The 17,863-nt window shown below is 35.0% G+C and overlaps 2 protein-coding genes across 7 annotated transcripts; one reads left to right on the top strand and one right to left on the bottom strand.

The window, feature by feature from the left end:
* Window positions 1-8,671, top strand: LOC110936279 (protein EXPORTIN 1A). The gene is made up of 31 exons (XM_022178627.2): window positions 1-289; window positions 1,508-1,624; window positions 1,841-1,933; window positions 2,036-2,107; window positions 2,204-2,311; window positions 2,388-2,470; window positions 2,562-2,700; window positions 2,794-2,862; window positions 2,964-3,041; window positions 3,134-3,196; window positions 3,302-3,346; window positions 3,440-3,547; window positions 3,660-3,758; window positions 3,838-4,041; window positions 4,136-4,195; window positions 4,849-4,959; window positions 5,049-5,146; window positions 5,269-5,443; window positions 5,578-5,676; window positions 5,787-5,867; window positions 5,946-6,035; window positions 6,115-6,200; window positions 6,295-6,375; window positions 6,455-6,637; window positions 6,737-6,803; window positions 6,900-7,010; window positions 7,245-7,352; window positions 7,440-7,577; window positions 7,661-7,798; window positions 8,119-8,223; window positions 8,324-8,671. Exons 1-31 carry the CDS (start codon window positions 191-193, stop codon window positions 8,444-8,446), a joined length of 3,231 nt encoding a protein of 1,076 aa, XP_022034319.1. The 5' UTR covers window positions 1-190; the 3' UTR covers window positions 8,447-8,671.
* A 1,876-nt stretch (window positions 8,672-10,547) lies between these two features.
* LOC110936277 (altered inheritance rate of mitochondria protein 25) lies at window positions 10,548-16,080 on the bottom strand. 6 transcript variants are annotated; one of them, XM_022178621.2, is made up of 14 exons: window positions 15,899-16,074; window positions 15,568-15,632; window positions 14,764-14,870; window positions 13,153-13,691; window positions 12,565-12,651; window positions 12,429-12,470; window positions 12,307-12,351; window positions 12,149-12,214; window positions 11,843-11,899; window positions 11,442-11,503; window positions 11,212-11,332; window positions 11,043-11,126; window positions 10,875-10,981; window positions 10,548-10,762 (listed from the first exon to the last, which is right to left on the bottom strand). In XM_022178621.2, exons 4-14 carry the CDS (start codon window positions 13,600-13,602, stop codon window positions 10,732-10,734), a joined length of 1,152 nt encoding a protein of 383 aa, XP_022034313.1. In that variant the 5' UTR covers window positions 13,603-13,691; window positions 14,764-14,870; window positions 15,568-15,632; window positions 15,899-16,074; the 3' UTR covers window positions 10,548-10,731. The 6 variants fall into 6 exon arrangements, with proteins under 6 accessions (XP_022034313.1, XP_022034316.1, XP_022034314.1 ...); XM_022178624.2 differs by having other exon boundaries at window positions 14,793-14,870; XM_022178622.2 differs by lacking the exon at window positions 14,764-14,870.
* Between the last annotated feature and the right edge of the window lie 1,783 nt (window positions 16,081-17,863).

Here is a 17,863-nt window from a genome sequence, read left to right as displayed (position 1 = left end):
TCATTTTGAAGCTGTCTTTTTTATTATAAATACACACAAACTTATCTCTCTTTCTCTCTCTCTCTTCTAGAATCTGTATATACCGTCCCCTCCCTTTTCCCTACTTTAGGGTTTCATCCGTACACTTGTTTCCTTCACCGGTGCTCTTCCCCACTCTAGGGTTTTACTCGCACTCCTCAATTTCTCTCCGATGGCGGCGGAGAAGCTTAGGGATTTAAGTCAACCGATTGATGTTGCTCTGCTTGATGCCACCGTTGCTGCCTTCTATGGCACCGGATCTAAAGATGAGGTTTGTTCACAGTTGTTATCTATTTTGCTTGATTTTATACGAATTAAGAGTAATGTGATGCGATTGAACAGTTTTATAGTTGTTATCGGAGGTTAATTGCTTGTTGTTTGACGGATATACGTTTATCTGATGATGCTCGTACATTATTCGTTCCGTTTGATTGCGTATAAGTGCAGTTGTATCACGTTTTGCATGTAGGATAGATTGTAGGAAGTGGTTTAGAACGAACCTAGGGTTGATTGTTGTTGTTATGGTTGCAGATGTTATAATTGAAATTGCTGATTGACTTGAATCCTTTTTGAAAGTTATTGTGTTGTTTACTTTGTTGGTATGTTCAGATTTGCACTTTCTAAATTAGTAGCAACTGGAATTATTGATTTAAAATGCTGGCTGATTGTTGATTGCGTAAGGTTTTGATTGTTTGTGTTGCTAGTGTTTAGGTTTGTTCAGAGTAGATCACTTGAATGTGGACTTTAGTGCTTTGATATAGGAAGTCGGGCATAGAAAAAAATATGTGGTGGATTAGATGTGTTTTAAATGGTTAAAGGCTATGTGTTATGGTTGCTGGAAGGAGGAAGGGGAGGCCACGGTGACTCGGTGAGCACGGCATCTGGGTCCCGTGCAGCATGCCAACCAATTTCTCTATTTTTATCTCTCTCTCTCTAAGAATAACTTTATTTAAAATATAAAAAGTGAGGGGAGGGGGATGTATATAACATAGGTTGAGTGGTGGAGGTGAAGGATGGAGGATGGAGGAGATGGTGATGTGGCGCTGAGGTGGCAGTGGGGGATGGGTATAAGTTATAACACACAGCATAAGAGTCACTTAATTAACTAATTTGGCTGGTAAGTATGTGCCAGTCTTGATGAAGGTACAAAACTTGTTATAAACTTTCAAGAATTACATATTTGTAACTTTGGAATGAGCAAGCAATAGCATACCAAAAACTTCTAAGAAAGCTTATAGTAATATCCAATAAAAGAGATAAAATCTGTTAATTGTAGTGTTGGTAAAAGGGCAATTCATCTGGATACCAAAAGCATTATGTAACTGCGGTAGATAAGAAATTACTTGTCTTAAAAATGGGTCGAACTTGATCGTTGGTCTATGTAATGTTTATCTGTTATGATGCATCATACTCTCATTCTTTTACTTGGTCATGTTGGTCTGTTCATGTTTTTCTTATTATGTTTTAATGCATAATGCTAATAATACAGAGGACTGCTGCTGATCATATATTGCGGGAGTTACAAAACAATCCCGATATGTGGCTACAAGTGGTTCACATTCTGTCCAATACACAGAGCTTAAACACCAAGTTTTTTGCTTTACAGGTAACTGATTTTTATCTTCTGTGATCTGTTAGTCACAAACATATTTTTAAATTACAAATGTTAACAAACATTAGAGAATTCGTGGCTTCCCAAATTAAATTATCTCTGTAACTACTTAGTGTTATAATACCAACTATAGTGGTTTAATACATCATTTTTATTTGGCAATTTTGTAGCTGCATGGCAGATAGAATTTACTAGTTTTCTGTCTTACAGGTTCTTGAGGGTGTTATCAAATATAGATGGAATGTATTGCCTGTTGAACAACGGGACGGAATGAAAAACTACATATCTGATGTTATTGTGAAGGTATGGATTGCCGTGGTTCTTGTTTTTTCATATCCTCCTTTCTTACATTATTATAAATTTTTTATACACGTTTGAAATATAATTAAATTTTCTTGTATATAGCTTTCAAGTAACGAGGTTTCTTTTCGGCAAGAAAGGTTGTATGTTAACAAACTTAACATAATACTAGTTCAGGTGAGCTATTTTACCTGTTTCCCTTGTTGCTGCCAGTTCAGTTTTGATCTGGATATTATAATGAAGTGACAAGCAAATGGATAATTGGATATGCAGATTTTGAAACACGAGTGGCCTGCCAGGTGGCGAAGCTTTATCCCTGACCTGGTTACTGCAGCAAAAACTAGTGAAACATTATGTGAGAACTGTATGGTGATACTGAAAGTACGTCCAATTTCTTTTACTCTTTGTGTCTGGTTGCTTTGTGCTTGCATTTAAATGTCGATTTGCTTCTTTGCAGCTTCTAAGTGAAGAGGTATTCGATTTCTCCAGGGGTGAAATGACCCAACAGAAGATCAAGGAGCTTAAGCAATCTCTGAACAGGTAATAGTGACCTTATATTCTCAGAATTTTGATACCATGATTGATGTTTAAGTCAAATTCCAACTAAAGTGAGTTATGTTGTTGGAAACAGTGAGTTTCAACTCATACATGAGTTATGCTTATATGTTCTATCGGCATCTCAAAGAACAGAGCTAATCAGGGCTACACTGGCCACATTACATGCTTTTCTTTCATGGATTCCTTTGGGCTATATATTTGAATCTCCACTGGTGTGTATATTCTTCCTCATGGAAACTAAATATAACAAACATTTTTACGTGCAAATTTCATGAAATTGCAACCACTGTTGTTTTGTGTTACAGCTGGAGACACTACTTAAATTTTTTCCTGTGCCATCATACCGTAATCTGACCCTTCAGTGCTTGACAGAGGTAACACTTATTCCAGTTCTTAAAAAGCAGTACACATGGCTGTTTTGATACTATCGCAAGTTTGCGACTAACGCGTATCTGTCATGCATTCATTGTCACAGGTTGCAGCCTTGAATTTTGGGGATTTTTACAACCTGCAATATGCTAAAATGTATACCATCTTTATGGTTCAGTTGCAGGTATGTTAGAATTTCAATATTGAAGGGATATATTAAACTCTTATTTATACATCTGTCTCATTGTTTTATTCTATTTTGTGTTTGTTTTTTAGACGGTTCTTCCAGTTAGCACAAATATACCAGATGCATATGGAAATGGCTCTAGTGAGGAGCAGGTGATTGTAGATTTTAACAGGAAGTGAATGTTATGTTTAGGCAATGTGGTTGTATAAATAAATAAACTGACTCTTAATTTTTTTTCTTCTTTTATTTGCTATCAGGCGTTTATTCAGAATCTGGCTTTGTTTTTCACTTCATTTTACAAGGCAAGTTTCATATATAACAAATATCAGATAAAAATGTTATATAACAAATATCAGATAAAAATGTTTAATTTGATATGACCGCTCTGGATGCAGTTTCATATTCGCATTCTCGAATCCTCACAAGAGAACATTGCTGCACTTTTGATGGGTCTTGAGTATCTCTTGAACATATCTTATGTGGATGATACAGAAGTGTTTAAGGTATGTTGTATTAATTTCGTATCTTTATCTTTCCAATGGGATACTAATCTTCTGTCATGGTGCTGTTTGGCGGTCATTATATATCATTTTTTTTTTCAATCTATGTGAATAGGTTTGTTTGGATTATTGGAATTTATTGGTGTTAGAGCTTTTTGAGGCAAACCACAATCTTGATAATCCTGCAGCAACTGCAAACATGATGGGACTGCAGGTTAATTATGTTCCTTATTGCATTTTTTTGTACAATTGTTTCCTTACTCATGAATTTTGATTCCGTTAAACAACAATAGACTCAGATGATTCCTGGTATCGTTGATGGTCATGGTACACAATTGATGCAAAGACGCCAGCTCTATTCTGCACCAATGTCAAAATTAAGACTGCTTATGATATCTCGCATGGCGAAACCTGAAGAAGTTCTAATTGTTGAAGACGAAAATGGGAATATCGTCCGTGAAACGTTGAAAGACAATGATGTTCTTGTTCAATATAAGGTAATATTCAAAGTTATATATACGGGAAAATGTAGATATATACTTAAAAAAAACCAGTGATTTTTCTTTGGCTAAATTAAGTTTATTGCTGCAGATAATGAGAGAAACACTTATTTACTTGTGCCATCTTGATCATAATGACACTGAAAAGCAGGTATGGTTTCTGAGAACTTTTACTTGGGGGTGTGAATTTCTGACACTACCCCAAGAACACGACACGAACCTAACACGAAATTCGCGGGTTTGGGTTTAGTCACGGGCTCGGGTCAGTTTCAGGTTGAACCCACGAACCCGTTTAGCTAAACAGGTCAGGTTCGTGTCAATCCGGTCTGTCGGTCGGGTTGGTGGGTTGACCCGTTTAACCCATTTATAGTATATTTTACAATATGTTTTATGTCATAAATTAAATTGGGTAGGTATTTTTTGCCATAGTTATAACTTAAAAAGAGAAATTGATACAAGATTTTATAATTAAAATGTAATTGTATTATATACATTTGTGTTTTTTGTAGTAAAATTTAATTTAATATATTAATTTGCTAAAAAAATAAACTCGGCTGAACGGGTTGTGTTCGGGTCAATCCGCAAATATTCGGTTCGATTTCGGGTTCATAGGTATGACACGATTATCGGGTTTGGGTCGGGTTGGATCTGCGGACATTACCCGTTTAGCATCTCTACTTTTACTGTACCCCACGTATTTGCTGTTTTTTCTAAGATGAACATAATCTGCTTTCAGTGTGTTCTTATTTTCTAAATGCAATATTGTAATTTTTTTTATATTTGTTTCAATCTGACTGTAAACAGATGCTTAAGAAACTAAGCAAACAACTAAATGGCGAGGATTGGACGTGGAACAACTTGAACACGTTATGTTGGGCAATAGGATCGATATCTGGGTCCATGATGGAAGAACAGGTAACCATATATGTGGGGCCCTATGGACAACATACAAGTTCATGTTTCACTTTATATTTATGTTATCATAAATGTTTTTATTTTGGCAGGAGAATAGATTTCTCGTTATGGTTATTCGTGATCTATTAAATCTCTGTGAAATTACAAAAGGAAAGGACAACAAAGCTGTTATTGCAAGTAATATCATGTATGTTGTGTTTGTCTGTTTGATGTATGACTATGCATAATAACAGGGCAAGTGTCTATTATACAGTAGTTCGTAATTGGTTAACCGTTAACGTTAATGTTCTACTTTTGGTGCACTGCCAGGTATGTTGTTGGACAATATCCAAGATTTCTAAGAGCCCATTGGAAGTTCTTGAAAACTGTTGTCAACAAATTGTTTGAGTTCATGCACGAAACACACCCTGGGGTTCAGGATATGGCATGCGACACATTTTTGAAAATTGTTCAGAAATGCAAGCGCAAGTTCGTCATATTGCAGGTAATTGTAACTTATGATGTAATCTATTTCTTGTTTTCACAGTTGTTCCATACTATTTATTATACCTGCGTAGACATAAGATATGATGTAAATAACTTAATAATGATGTGCATTTTTTGTTGTTGTCGTTTTAGGTTGGGGAGAGTGAGCCTTTTGTCTCAGAACTGCTTACCACTCTCCCAACAACCATTATAGACCTTGAGCCACATCAGATACATACATTCTACGAATCTGTAAGTTGAAATGTTCTGTTTACTCGATATCATTTCACGTCATAAATATGCAAAATTTATCCTATATTTAGTTATTTACACCATTTTGTTGCAATATATCGTTTTGGTAGGTTGGTTGTATGATTCAGGCGGAAACCGAGGCAGCAAAACGGGAGGAATATCTGCAGAGGTTGATGAATCTTCCTAATCTGGTACGATTCTTCTAGAAGGTTTTTTTTTTTAGTAAAAACAGAATATTATGTTATATGTTGACTTATATTTTCATGCAGAGATGGACTGAGATTATTGGACAAGCACGCAGTAGTGTGGATTACTTAAAGGATCAGGATGTGGTTAGAGCCGTGCTTAATATATTGCAGGTTTGTTGCGATTATTTGTGATGTTATATAATTTTTTTGTTTACTGTTTGGTATTTAGTTCGGTTCTGTTTTTTTGCAGACAAATACAAGTGCTGCTAGTGCACTCGGGACACATTTTTTGTCGCAAATAACCCTCATCTTTTTGGACATGCTTAATGTTTACAAGTATGTTTCAAAATCTGATCACCTTTTTTTTAACATGATCCAATGTTTTTCATTTGTTAACACTCACCTCCTGAATTTATCATGTTTTAATCAGAATGTACAGTGAGCTTATATCATCAACCATTGCCGAAGGTGGGCCCTATGCATCTAGGACTTCTTATGTAAAACTTCTGAGGTACAATGTTTATATCATTATATGAAATTATTAATAACATGTAGGAGTCTTGGATTATGTATCGCTTGTCTTGAAACAGATCTGTAAAGAAGGAAACGCTGAAGCTGATTGAGACGTTTCTAGACAAGGCTGAAGATCAACCACAAATAGGAAAGCAATTTGTGCCCCCGATGATGGATCCAGTGCTTGGTGATTATGCTAGGAACGTGCCTGATGCGCGAGAGTCTGAAGTTTTGTCTCTCTTTGCCACAATCATTAACAAGTATTCGTTATATTTCTTTTCATTGTCAAATGGGCCATACTGGTTGGAATCATCCAAAAATATTGTTCTTAACTGCTTTATTTTCTGTTTCAAATTTAGGTATAAGGCTGCGATGATAGATGATGTTCCTCGTATATTTGAAGCTGTTTTCCAGTGCACCTTGGAGGTTAGAATTTTTTGGTTCATTGATCTTATTTCACGTGTTACATGGTGTTATTATCTTTTTCCCATGTTTGACGTTAGTTGTATTTGTGGTATATAGATGATTACGAAGAATTTTGAAGACTACCCGGAACACCGGCTCAAGTTTTTCTCATTGCTTCAGGCCATTGCTACTCATTGTTTCGGAGCTTTAATACTTTTGTCACCCGAGGTTTGTTTTCAGAAATTTGTTATACAAATTAAATTCTGTTTTGCTATTCTATTTTACTCGTAATTTGATCCTTGGATGCATTTGATGATCTCGTTCAACCCATTTGATACTTGATAGAAATAAAGTAATATTCATTTCTATATGGAATTAGAAATGTTCTCGCACCTTTACCTAGATTTGTCTTCGTTTGTTTTAGTTACCATCTTATATTTATAACTCGTTTTTATGTATCAGCAACTAAAGCTTGTTATGGATTCTGTCATGTGGGCTTTCCGACACACCGAGAGAAACATTGCTGAAACCGGGCTTAATTTATTATTAGAGATGCTTAAAAATTTTCAGGTTGGTTGATTTCCGAGACTCATGAATAATGCTACATGTTTTATTTAAGTATTTTTATCCTAAAATCCTTACTTTCTGATGTGGCAGACTTCTGAATTCCGTAATCAGTTCTACCGATCTTACTTCGTGCTGATTGTGCAAGAAATATTTGCTGTCTTAACTGACACTTTCCATAAACCTGGTTTCAAGCTGCATGTTTTAGTGCTACAGCACTTATTCTGCCTCGTAATTTATTGACCAAAACTTTCATTTTTTTTTATATTGCTGAAAATTCGGTAATTTGAAATACTTAACAATGAGAATTTCAGGTGGAATCTGGTGCATTGACCGAACCTTTATGGGATGCCTCCACTGTTTCATATTCTTACCCTAATAATGGGGCTTTTGTTCGAGAGTATACAATCAAGCTTCTGTGTGGTTCTTTCCCCAATATTCCAGCATCGGAGGTAATAAACAGAATTATAATTTATTTTTTAATTTTTGGGATAGTTTCACGTACCCCGTTCAAAACTTGAATAATATCATATTTGTCAAAGTCACCTTATCTTATGTAAGGATTTAGGTTAAATGAGAGTTTCTAGTATAAGGGGAAGAAGGTTGTTGTTATATTGTAAATTGTAAATTGTATATAATAGTGAAACAATATGAAATTTTAAGTGCTTTGAATGGGTATTATACTTGATGTAATATTTTTGGTTGGGTAAATATAAAATTGTCCTCTTATATATTTTTGACCGCCATTCATTATTTCGTTGGGTACTTTTAGGTAACGAGGTTTGTTAATGGACTGTTTGAGTCGAGAGCTGATCTTTCTACTTTCAAGAACCACATAAGGGATTTCCTTGTGCAGTCTAAAGAATTTGCAACACAAGTAAGTAACTTACTATCTGAGGAAGGAATGAATATATGTGATTTTTTTGAAGGTTATGAAAAATTAAATAATAAAATATGTATGTATGTATGTTGTGCAGGATAACAAGGATTTGTATGCAGAAGAAGCAGCTGCTCAGAAAGAAAAAGAGCGACAACGGATGCTTAGCATTCCTGGACTAATTGCACCCAATGAAATACAAGATGAGATGGTTGACTCGTAAAGATGAGGATGATAATCGGCTTGGCGATTTTGAAGCTAAAGTTGTTTTTTGGGATACAAAACAAACTGGCATTGGAGGATATCTTTTAAGTGTGTGTGTGGGTGGGTGGGTGTAGAGTAATCATAGATTTTAATGTAGGAAGGTAGTGACTGTTTGTGTGGTTCATCTTTTGACTTTGTAAATTGTTGATGACAGAGTTTGTTGGCAACTCTTCTCTTCTTTTCTTATGGGATTTCAAATAGGTGTAATTATATCAAGTTTTGCGGCACTTTATTTTTTGAAAAATGCAATCGTTTGAAAGCTCAATGATCTGTTGGATGTGCATTATTTAAGATTAACTCGCTAAAAGTCTGAGGTAAGCTAATTCAAACCTACATTAAAGTTAAAGCTCAGTTACTAAAAAAACTTAAGTTTAATAAAATAAGAAAGTTATTGATATTTATTATAATAACTAATGTGAGGTTCAATGGGAATATTAAAAGAGTGGGGAACCGGAGAATAGTATATTTAAAAGTGAAGTCTTTTTTGAGTCCCTGTGTTTTGGTCGTTTTAACTGTAGAAGTTCAAAACTCAAACTTGTTATGATTTGAGTCCTTGTGGTTTGGTTGTTTTAACTATTTGAGTCCAAAATTCAAACTTGTCTTGATTTGAGTCCCAATGGTTTTTTAATCTTAACATCTTGAGTCCAAAAGACAAACCCTGTTAGATTTTCTCAGTTAAGTTTTATGAAATTACCAAAATACCCTTAACATTAACTCTTTGACACTCCTACACTCATCTACTCACCTTCTCTCACACATACTCTACTCACACACTTATCTCTCTCTCTTTATATATATGTGGTGGGTTTATATGTAGGTGGTAACGGTATAAACGTATATGTATATATTTTGTATTTATTTTTAGTGGTAAGTGTATTTTGATAATTTAAAAAAAAACTAACTGAGAAAATCTAATAGAGTTTATCTTTTGGACTCAAGAAGTTAAGATTAGAAACCACTAGGACTCAAATCAAGACAAGTTTGAGTTTTGGACTCAAGTAATTAAAATTGTCAAACCACAGAGACTCAAAAAGGACTTTACGTTAATATGTTAAATATATCTTAGAAATTCAATTTAGAACGTTAAAAAAATTTACTTTTTTTTTTCTAAGTTTTTGCATATAAAGATGTGTAGAAGCTATTCCAATAGAAAAAAAAATAATTTTTGTAATTTTTTGTTCTTTTTTACCGTTTATAAGATTCTTTTTAAAAAAATATTAAGTTTTTTTTTTTTTAATTTAAAAGGGTTCTAAATGTAGTTATATGCAAAAGGTTCGAAAAAAAATTAAAAAAAAAATGATTTTTAACATGTTAAAATGCATTTCTCACTTTTTTTTAGTATCATAGAACCCTTCCCGTGTTAACTATATAACCTTTAATAACTCTTGAGAGTTTGTTTTTTCTAAATTTGGCAACCAACTTTTTTAGTTTTCCGTTTCTTAATTTGGTATCTTAAGGTTTTATATGATGTTTTGGTTTTCTTATTTGGCCACCAAGGGTTTTCTTTTTCAGTTTGAGCATATAAAGTTGTTATCGATATCGGTGTTGTCGAAACCAGTATAGGTTTTATCGGAATCGCTATCGGCATTCACTTTGATTGATGTAAAAAAACAACTTTATACGTCGTACAACTTTTGTAACAACAATATTCATTTTTATGGTGTCAATGTAAACTACGACCTCATTTTCGGGTTTACGTCGTACAACATTTGTGTAATAAAACAATTGTAAATAAACTTTCTTTTAGTCCCCCAAACCATATTTATAACTTAGCTATTCTTTTGTAAAATTATCTTTTACATTCCGGTCTAAGAATATCAACTTATCCTCCTATTAACAATATCATCTTATCCTCAAGGGTTGTATACTTTGACCATATAATTCTAATACAAATAACTAAATATCAAAATATGTGTTGTATAAAACAATAATAATTATTATGTTTATAAAAATAAACACATACATATTTAAACAGGATAATTAATTTTAAAATCAATAAACAAGCTAACGACTCTGGATCAAGTCTGCTTGTTTACATCCCCACACGAAAGCAACACGAATTGAAGAGATATGAAGTGTTCTCGAGTATATTAAATTTTCCGCCAAGGTGATGATTCGACACATTGTAGAAATTTGTTCCAAAGTAACTACTACATATAGATATAACTTCTGTCAACAAAACCGTAACACAAACTACGAATGTCCATAGATCTTCAGCAGACTAAAAATTTGAAGCAAACGTCATCATTCCGCAACTGCAATGAAAGGAATTCCCCTGGCAACAGAAATGCAATAATGTCAGTCATAAAAATTTACAACTTGTTGAGCATTTCCCCCACACACTAATAAAAATTAAAAATTAAAAATAAAAAATATAAAACTTTTACCAGCCTCCATGTCTGGAAAAATAATCATTATCCAACGATATCGCAAGTGCAACGGTTACAGCTCTCTCCGACAATGTCAGCGGACGCGCCACTTCAAATTCTTGAACCTGCAATATCATAAATTCAAACACAAGCAAAACTGACCGAATGTCAAAGTATCGGGTTTACCTTTTTAGAAAGTTCTGATATGCCTTTAGTAGCAGCAGCAGCGCTCCCGAATCGGATTACATACTGACCCGCATCGGTGAACACCTGAACCGTTCACAAAGTTGTTGTTTCATATACTGTTTCTAACATATTTGAAAACATCATAGTCAAACAAAGGTAGGAACATGACCTCAAAACCAAAACCGCGCCAGTCGCGATCAATCTCGGCCAGCACCTCACCATTGATGTCCTTCAAGGTAAATGTCCAATACCAAAACCCAGGATTCTCAACCACTGCAAACTGCTCATTACTGCAAAAAAAAAAAAAAAAAAAAAAAACAAAACAAAACAAAACCCAAAAAGAATAAATTATTTTCAAAGCAGATGAAATAAAATGAAAAAATAAAGAAAATAAATTACCCCAAGTACAAATCATAAATCCTCCTCCAGAGATGCCATCTTCTATGAACCACACCAATTTCCTAGAGATAAAATTTAACAATAAGTAATTATATATACTATAAATACGCTATTTTGTCACATACAACTAACTTTGGCATTAACCAACTTTAGCTCCTCAACTTTAATAATGACATGTTTAGCCCCTCAACTTTGGTAATGACATGTTTAGCCCCTTAACTAAAACAACTTTAGCCCCTCAACTTTAATAATGACATGTTTAGTCACTTGACTACAAATCAAACAGCTTTAACTCTCGCTATTTGCTTATTTTTATCTATGTTTCAAACCCGCTACGAAGCGCGGGTGATAACCCACTAGTTTTTTTTTTAAATTTAAATTGGAATATAATATTGGCATACCTTTCCACCTACTTCTGCATAAATTGAGCTGGTTATCCACCAAAAGGGCCTCCGTACCTAGATACAAACAGTTGAGTTAAGCTTGGCAAAACGGGTGGGTCGGGTCAAACGGGTTTTTGCCAAAAATGGGCTCGGGTTGAAACAAGTCGTTTTAGAAAAAGGATCAAAACTGGGTCATCCACTATATTTGCTTTCATTGTGGCTAGTGGCTACGACAATACATTAGTAATCAAAGCAATCTAAATAATACATATAAAGCCAATAGTTTATATGATAGATAGATGGATATATATCCAGAAGTCTTACCCTAAACAGCTCGTTACCGTAGGCATCGGTTATCGTAGCAACAAACGGTCGCCTCGTTCGAAGCAACTGACAATACAACAAGAGATTCATCAAATGATCATAGTTAGCAACATATATGCAGATATAACATTAAACTTGGACAACACATGTTAACATACTTGTCTGGCAATGACATTGCTCTGCTCACGGATAAAACCTGCAGGCTGAAATAACAATATTATACACAAACATGTGTTTCATATTTACGTACATAGTAAAAGAATACGGATATGGAAAATACCACTTGCGGGTTGCTGACATCAACTATTGCATATCTGTTCTCCTGTAATATAACAGACCGAATTAGTTTAATATATAAAGTGCGAAATGATAAACAAAAATGATGCGCTTCAAATACGGGTAATTAAATGTTTTACTTGTTCAAAACCAAGTGTGAGGTTGGCCCATTCTATGTCCCTCGTAATAAGTAAATTAGACCTTGAAAGAAGAGGCGCAATCCAAGCCTGGAAGAACAAATATACGAAGATCATTCATCTTAAATTTATGCAAAAAAAGTTATGAATGGTTTACTTGATAAAAAGCTTGATATGTAAACATATGAGGGAAGCAGCTTCTGGTTGTAAAAGTACACGGATGGTCCCTGTGGTTTACCAAAATTTTGGATTTGGTCCCTAGCTTTCCAAAAGTACATGGATGGACGCATTTAGTCCCCAACTTTTCCAAAAGTCACATGGATGGTCCATGTGGTTTGCACTTTGTAACACATTTAATCCCTAACTTGGACCTGCTAAAACCTTTAGATTTGTTGGCCCGGCCGGGGACTAAATGCGTTACAAAGTGCAAACCACAGGGACCATTCGTGTACTTTACTCTAAAGAAAACTATTTTGGTTGTAATAGAACAACACCCCGCGTACGTGAAGCAATAGCCTCACTCCTCGGGTTTCGGGACCTAAACGCCTAGGAGCCCCTTTTTAAACCAAGACATAAATTTCCTCAAATTACCTCTTCTGGGGATGTGTACTCTCGAGAATCTCGGGCAACGTGTCGGTAATCATAATCTCCATTACTAGTTACAGAACTGCCATGTAAACCTTTCATGTCCAAAACTTGTTCATGTTTGATTGCATGTCCAACAGATTTTTGTCTTCTTTTCTCACGGGTCTTTTTAATTTTACCATCTGCAACCCACAGTTGCGCTAGAAAATCTCTACTCAAGTCCGGACCAGTGTGTATCGCACGCTCAAATTTCCTAGACAAGTTTGGTCCAGAACCGTAGAGTTGTCCATATGATCTCCAATGCAATAATTTACGTTCAGAAACTAGACTTTCGGCAAGAAGAAGGTCATTTTGTTGTTTGTTCAGTAGAGAGTTATTCGGCAAACTGCCTGTGGTTATAGATGTGTTGACCTTAGACAACCGAGTGAGACCCTGCAATTTTTTTATCCAATTCATCGTCGTCGACGAGCTTCTAACGACTTAATAAAGACTTATCCCTTGTTTTACTTGATCTTCGTTACAGCAATCATGTTCACCATTCGGTCCTGTTTGAAAGCAAAAGGTGCACTTTAGTTACAAGAAATCATATCCACACAAATCCAAGATGTGTAATCATTCATTCCTAGTGAGAATCTTGGATTTGAAAAGCGTGTGGCGCTCCAATGCATTTTCACCCCAAAAGACGATGCGCAAAGTGTGCGCATCATGTAAGCAAGGCGTTGGTTTAAAAAAAACTAGGGGTGGCAAAATGGGTGGGTTGGGCATGATAGGCTAAAAAATATAAATAAATAAAAAAAATCAAAAAAATAAAAATAAAAAAAACCAAAAAAATTAAAAATAAAAAAAAAATCAAAAAAATTAAAAAAAAAATAAAAAAAAACTTCGGGATTGCAGGGCCATCATCAGAAAAGTGCGATCGGTTTTTATTGTTACTTATGGCACTTTTATTTTTTATAAATACATATGACCCAACTTTGTCGGATCAAAAACTATATTTTGATATTGTCTGCATGTTTCATATTTTTCAGACAGATACGGCATCTGTATTGTCCGAAACTACTGAATATATCAAATTCTTACATGAACAAGTTAGTGTAAGTCTATATACCAATCCATACTTGTAGTCATGAATTCAAATCTGGGTACTCATGTAGACACGGGATAAACAATCAGAAGCACCAACACAAGACCTAAGAAGTCAAAATAAAGCTACAATCCTACTAGTTATGAACTCCATACATCAGACCATAAACTGTCAAAACCTCCCAAACCAGCTATGTCTACTTATGAACATGTCTCAGGTTTAGAGAGACATTCTTGTCAAGATTCAAGAACCAAGAAGCATGAAGTAAGGATCAATAAACCAAAAAAAAATCATAAGTCAAGAACCATAAAACCAAGAATTCTAATATTATCAACTCTTTCATGCATGCAGTCAAACAAAAAGTCTTTATTTGACAAAAGAATTAACTATACCTTTTTTATATAAAAATACAATCAGCCAATAAGATATGCCCTAAACTCTCTAAGGCACTTGGAAGCAACAAGTGCCAAGAAGTTGACCCTTTAGAGTTTCCAAATAAATTATCAGTAGTTTATAGATATTCAAGATTATACCAAAAATGTATACTGCATATGTGGCTTACAGCTTCAATCATCAACTATTATACTGCATATGTTGCTTACAGCTTCAATCATCAACTATCTGTGCATTAAATTATGACCTACAGAAATTATATACGTTTAATAGTGAGTTACATGTGGATCTCTATTATCAGTGACTTCAGAACCAGAGAACCCAACTCAAAATGACAATTTACTGTCATTATCAGTGACGTTGTTCGTTCAACAGAGACATTTTATCGAACAGATGAGTTGTGGCACAACGAACACTCAAAAATTACACACGAAAGTACGAAACAAGTGAATCAGTCAAATAACATCAAAACGAAGGTTAAACTGATAAGCATGACGAACACTCGAAATCACACACGAAAGTACGAAACAAGTGAATCAGTCAAATAACATCAAAACGAAGCTTAAACTGATAAGCATGACGAACACTCGAAATCACACACGAAAGTATGAAACAAGTGAAATCAGTCAACACGAAGTTTAAATTGATTCATATTTCATACGCAAATGAACAGCAATATGAATTTAAGCATGACTAACACTCGAAATCACACACGAAAGTACGAAACAAGTGAAATCAGTCGATTAACATCAAAACGAAGAAGCTCAAATTGATTAAAATTTCATACGCAAATCAACAATAATTTGAAATTAAGCATGGAAATCACACACAAATGTACGAAACAAGTGAAATCAGTCAAATAACATCAAAATGAAGCTTAAATTGATTCAGATTTCATGAACAGATCAACAGTAGTTCGAATTTGTGATTGAATGATTGATTACCTGTTGACACGAAGTGAAAAACGGTTACATTGGTGAAGAATTCAGAGGCGAAATGGGGAGAGAAACTGTTGGAATCAAATAGATAGATTGAAGAATAATTTGCAGAGACATTAATCCAAAATTTTTAGGGTTAGATAGGTAAAACCCATCCTGACCCCATGTTAAACTTAAAACTTAGATGGGTATTTTAAAACCCATTCTAACTCATCTTGACTAATTACCTAGCCATTCTGACTTAATTCCTTTAAAAAAGTGGCCTAAAATGTCATGGTTGGGTTTTTGTTGCCAGATGCAGCAAGCAAGCAAGCATAGTTGTTGAAGAAAACCTAACCTCAGATAGAAGAATTTGGATTGATTGCGATGAAGATTAAAACACAGTTGGCTGATGATGATGATGGTGGAAGCCAGCCTGCCTTTCAGGAAAGAAAGAAGCCCCAAAGAAAGAAAGAAAGAAAAAGCTTGTTCTCGAAATGGAGGCAACTTGCTTTTGTGATTTGGGTTGTTTTATGGGTAACTATATTCCTAAAATGCTACTCAATCAACGAATAACAAAAAAGATTCACGAAAAATTTACAGAAAAAATGCTGGTTTGCCTATTTTTCGCCTTTAGTCTCTAACTTTCTAAAATTACGCCTATAGTCCTCAAGTTTTTGAATTTTATTCCCGGATATTCCCTGACGTGGATGGGGTTAGTTTTTGATGTTAGGTGCGTGTGAAATAACAAAAGTAAACTTACTGTCAAATTAATAACCAAAAACTCCACACCACCACCACGATCTCCACCTTCAACCACCACCACCATCTACCCCCCACCGTAACCACCACTGCCACAACCATCCCCACCACACATCTGCAACATTGACTCAGATTATTTTAATATGTTTGTTTTTGACATATAATAATGTAATATGTAACAGAGACGGGAGATTACAGGTGTTATTCGTTCTCAACAGAACTGAAAAGAAGTTCCTCAATTTCAGGGTGGAGTGCTGTGAGCCTCTTTTCTGTGTAAGAATAATAGATCCCCATATCAGCACCAGGAGAGACAATATTAAACTTGGGGTCAAAAACATCTATCCCATGTACCACCCTGTAGAGTCCAGGCATTGTGAAGGCAGTATGACTCTCATACTGTCCAACTCTGTCCTTGCTGATAACACAACACAGGTTGAGGAATCAATTGTGCAAAAATGTAATATATAATTTGAAAAAGTACTTTCCAGCAATCTCTTGGAAAGTACTAGTGATGATAAAGTCGGTATGATTCATGGTGATAAGAACAGCTGCAAACTAAGAAGAGAAGTGGTACTTATCCTCAAAGTTCTTCCGGTAGATGTCGAAATCAGGGTACTTGGTCTTCTCCAGGGCATGAGCAATGCTACCCTGCTCCTTGAGGCAACGATGATGATGGCAGCGGTGGTGGTTGAAGGTGGAGATGGTGGTGGTAGCGTGGAGTGGGGAAGATGAAGTGGGCAGGGTGGGTTGTGGGTCCCACATTAATTGTAAAATATTAATTATATTTTTTTAACTTTTTAGTTATTAATTTGACAGTAAGGGTATTTTTGTCATTTCACACGCACCTAACACAAAAAACTAACCCTCATCCACACCAAGGACTATCCGGGAACGAAATTCAAAAAACTTGAGGACTATAGGTGTAATTTTAGAAAGTTAAGGACTAAAGGTGAAAAATGAGCAAACCACAGGGACTATCCGAGCATTTTTTTCTCAAAAAATTATAAATGAAATTAGAATAGAATGTTTAGATATTATTTAATAATAAAATAAAGAGTTAAATATCATTTTAGTCCCTGTGGTTTGGGTCATTTTGCGAGTTTAGTCCAAAGGTTTCATTTTTTGCCTGTGGGTCCAAAAACTATTGACATTTTAGTCCACTGGGTTAACTTCATCTATTATTTCTGTTAATGAGAAGAGCGATTCGGTCATTTTATATGGCCGAATTGTCTTTCTAGTTAACCGAATTACATATAAAATGATCGAACTGCCCTTCTGGTCAAAAGAAAAAATGGATGAAGTTAACCCAGTGGACTAAAATGGCAACCGTGAAACCTTTTTTGACCCACATGAGAAAAATGAAACCTTTGAACTAAACTGGCAAAATACCCCAAACCACAGGGCCTAAAATCGCATTTAACTCTAAAATAAAATTACTCTCAATCCCTGGTCCAAGTCTTGTTGAAAAGAATCGTATCTCAACCATCGTAAAAGTGCGAAAATAGCATGATTTTTACGGTACTCTGCCATTAATCTGTTATAGTGCCACTGACCTTGTATC

This window comes from Helianthus annuus, chromosome 8 (assembly GCF_002127325.2).
Source record: "Helianthus annuus cultivar XRQ/B chromosome 8, HanXRQr2.0-SUNRISE, whole genome shotgun sequence".
Taxonomy (NCBI): domain Eukaryota; kingdom Viridiplantae; phylum Streptophyta; class Magnoliopsida; order Asterales; family Asteraceae; genus Helianthus; species Helianthus annuus.
Note: the sequence above shows the minus strand (reverse complement) of the source record. Positions and strands in the feature narration are given on the sequence as shown.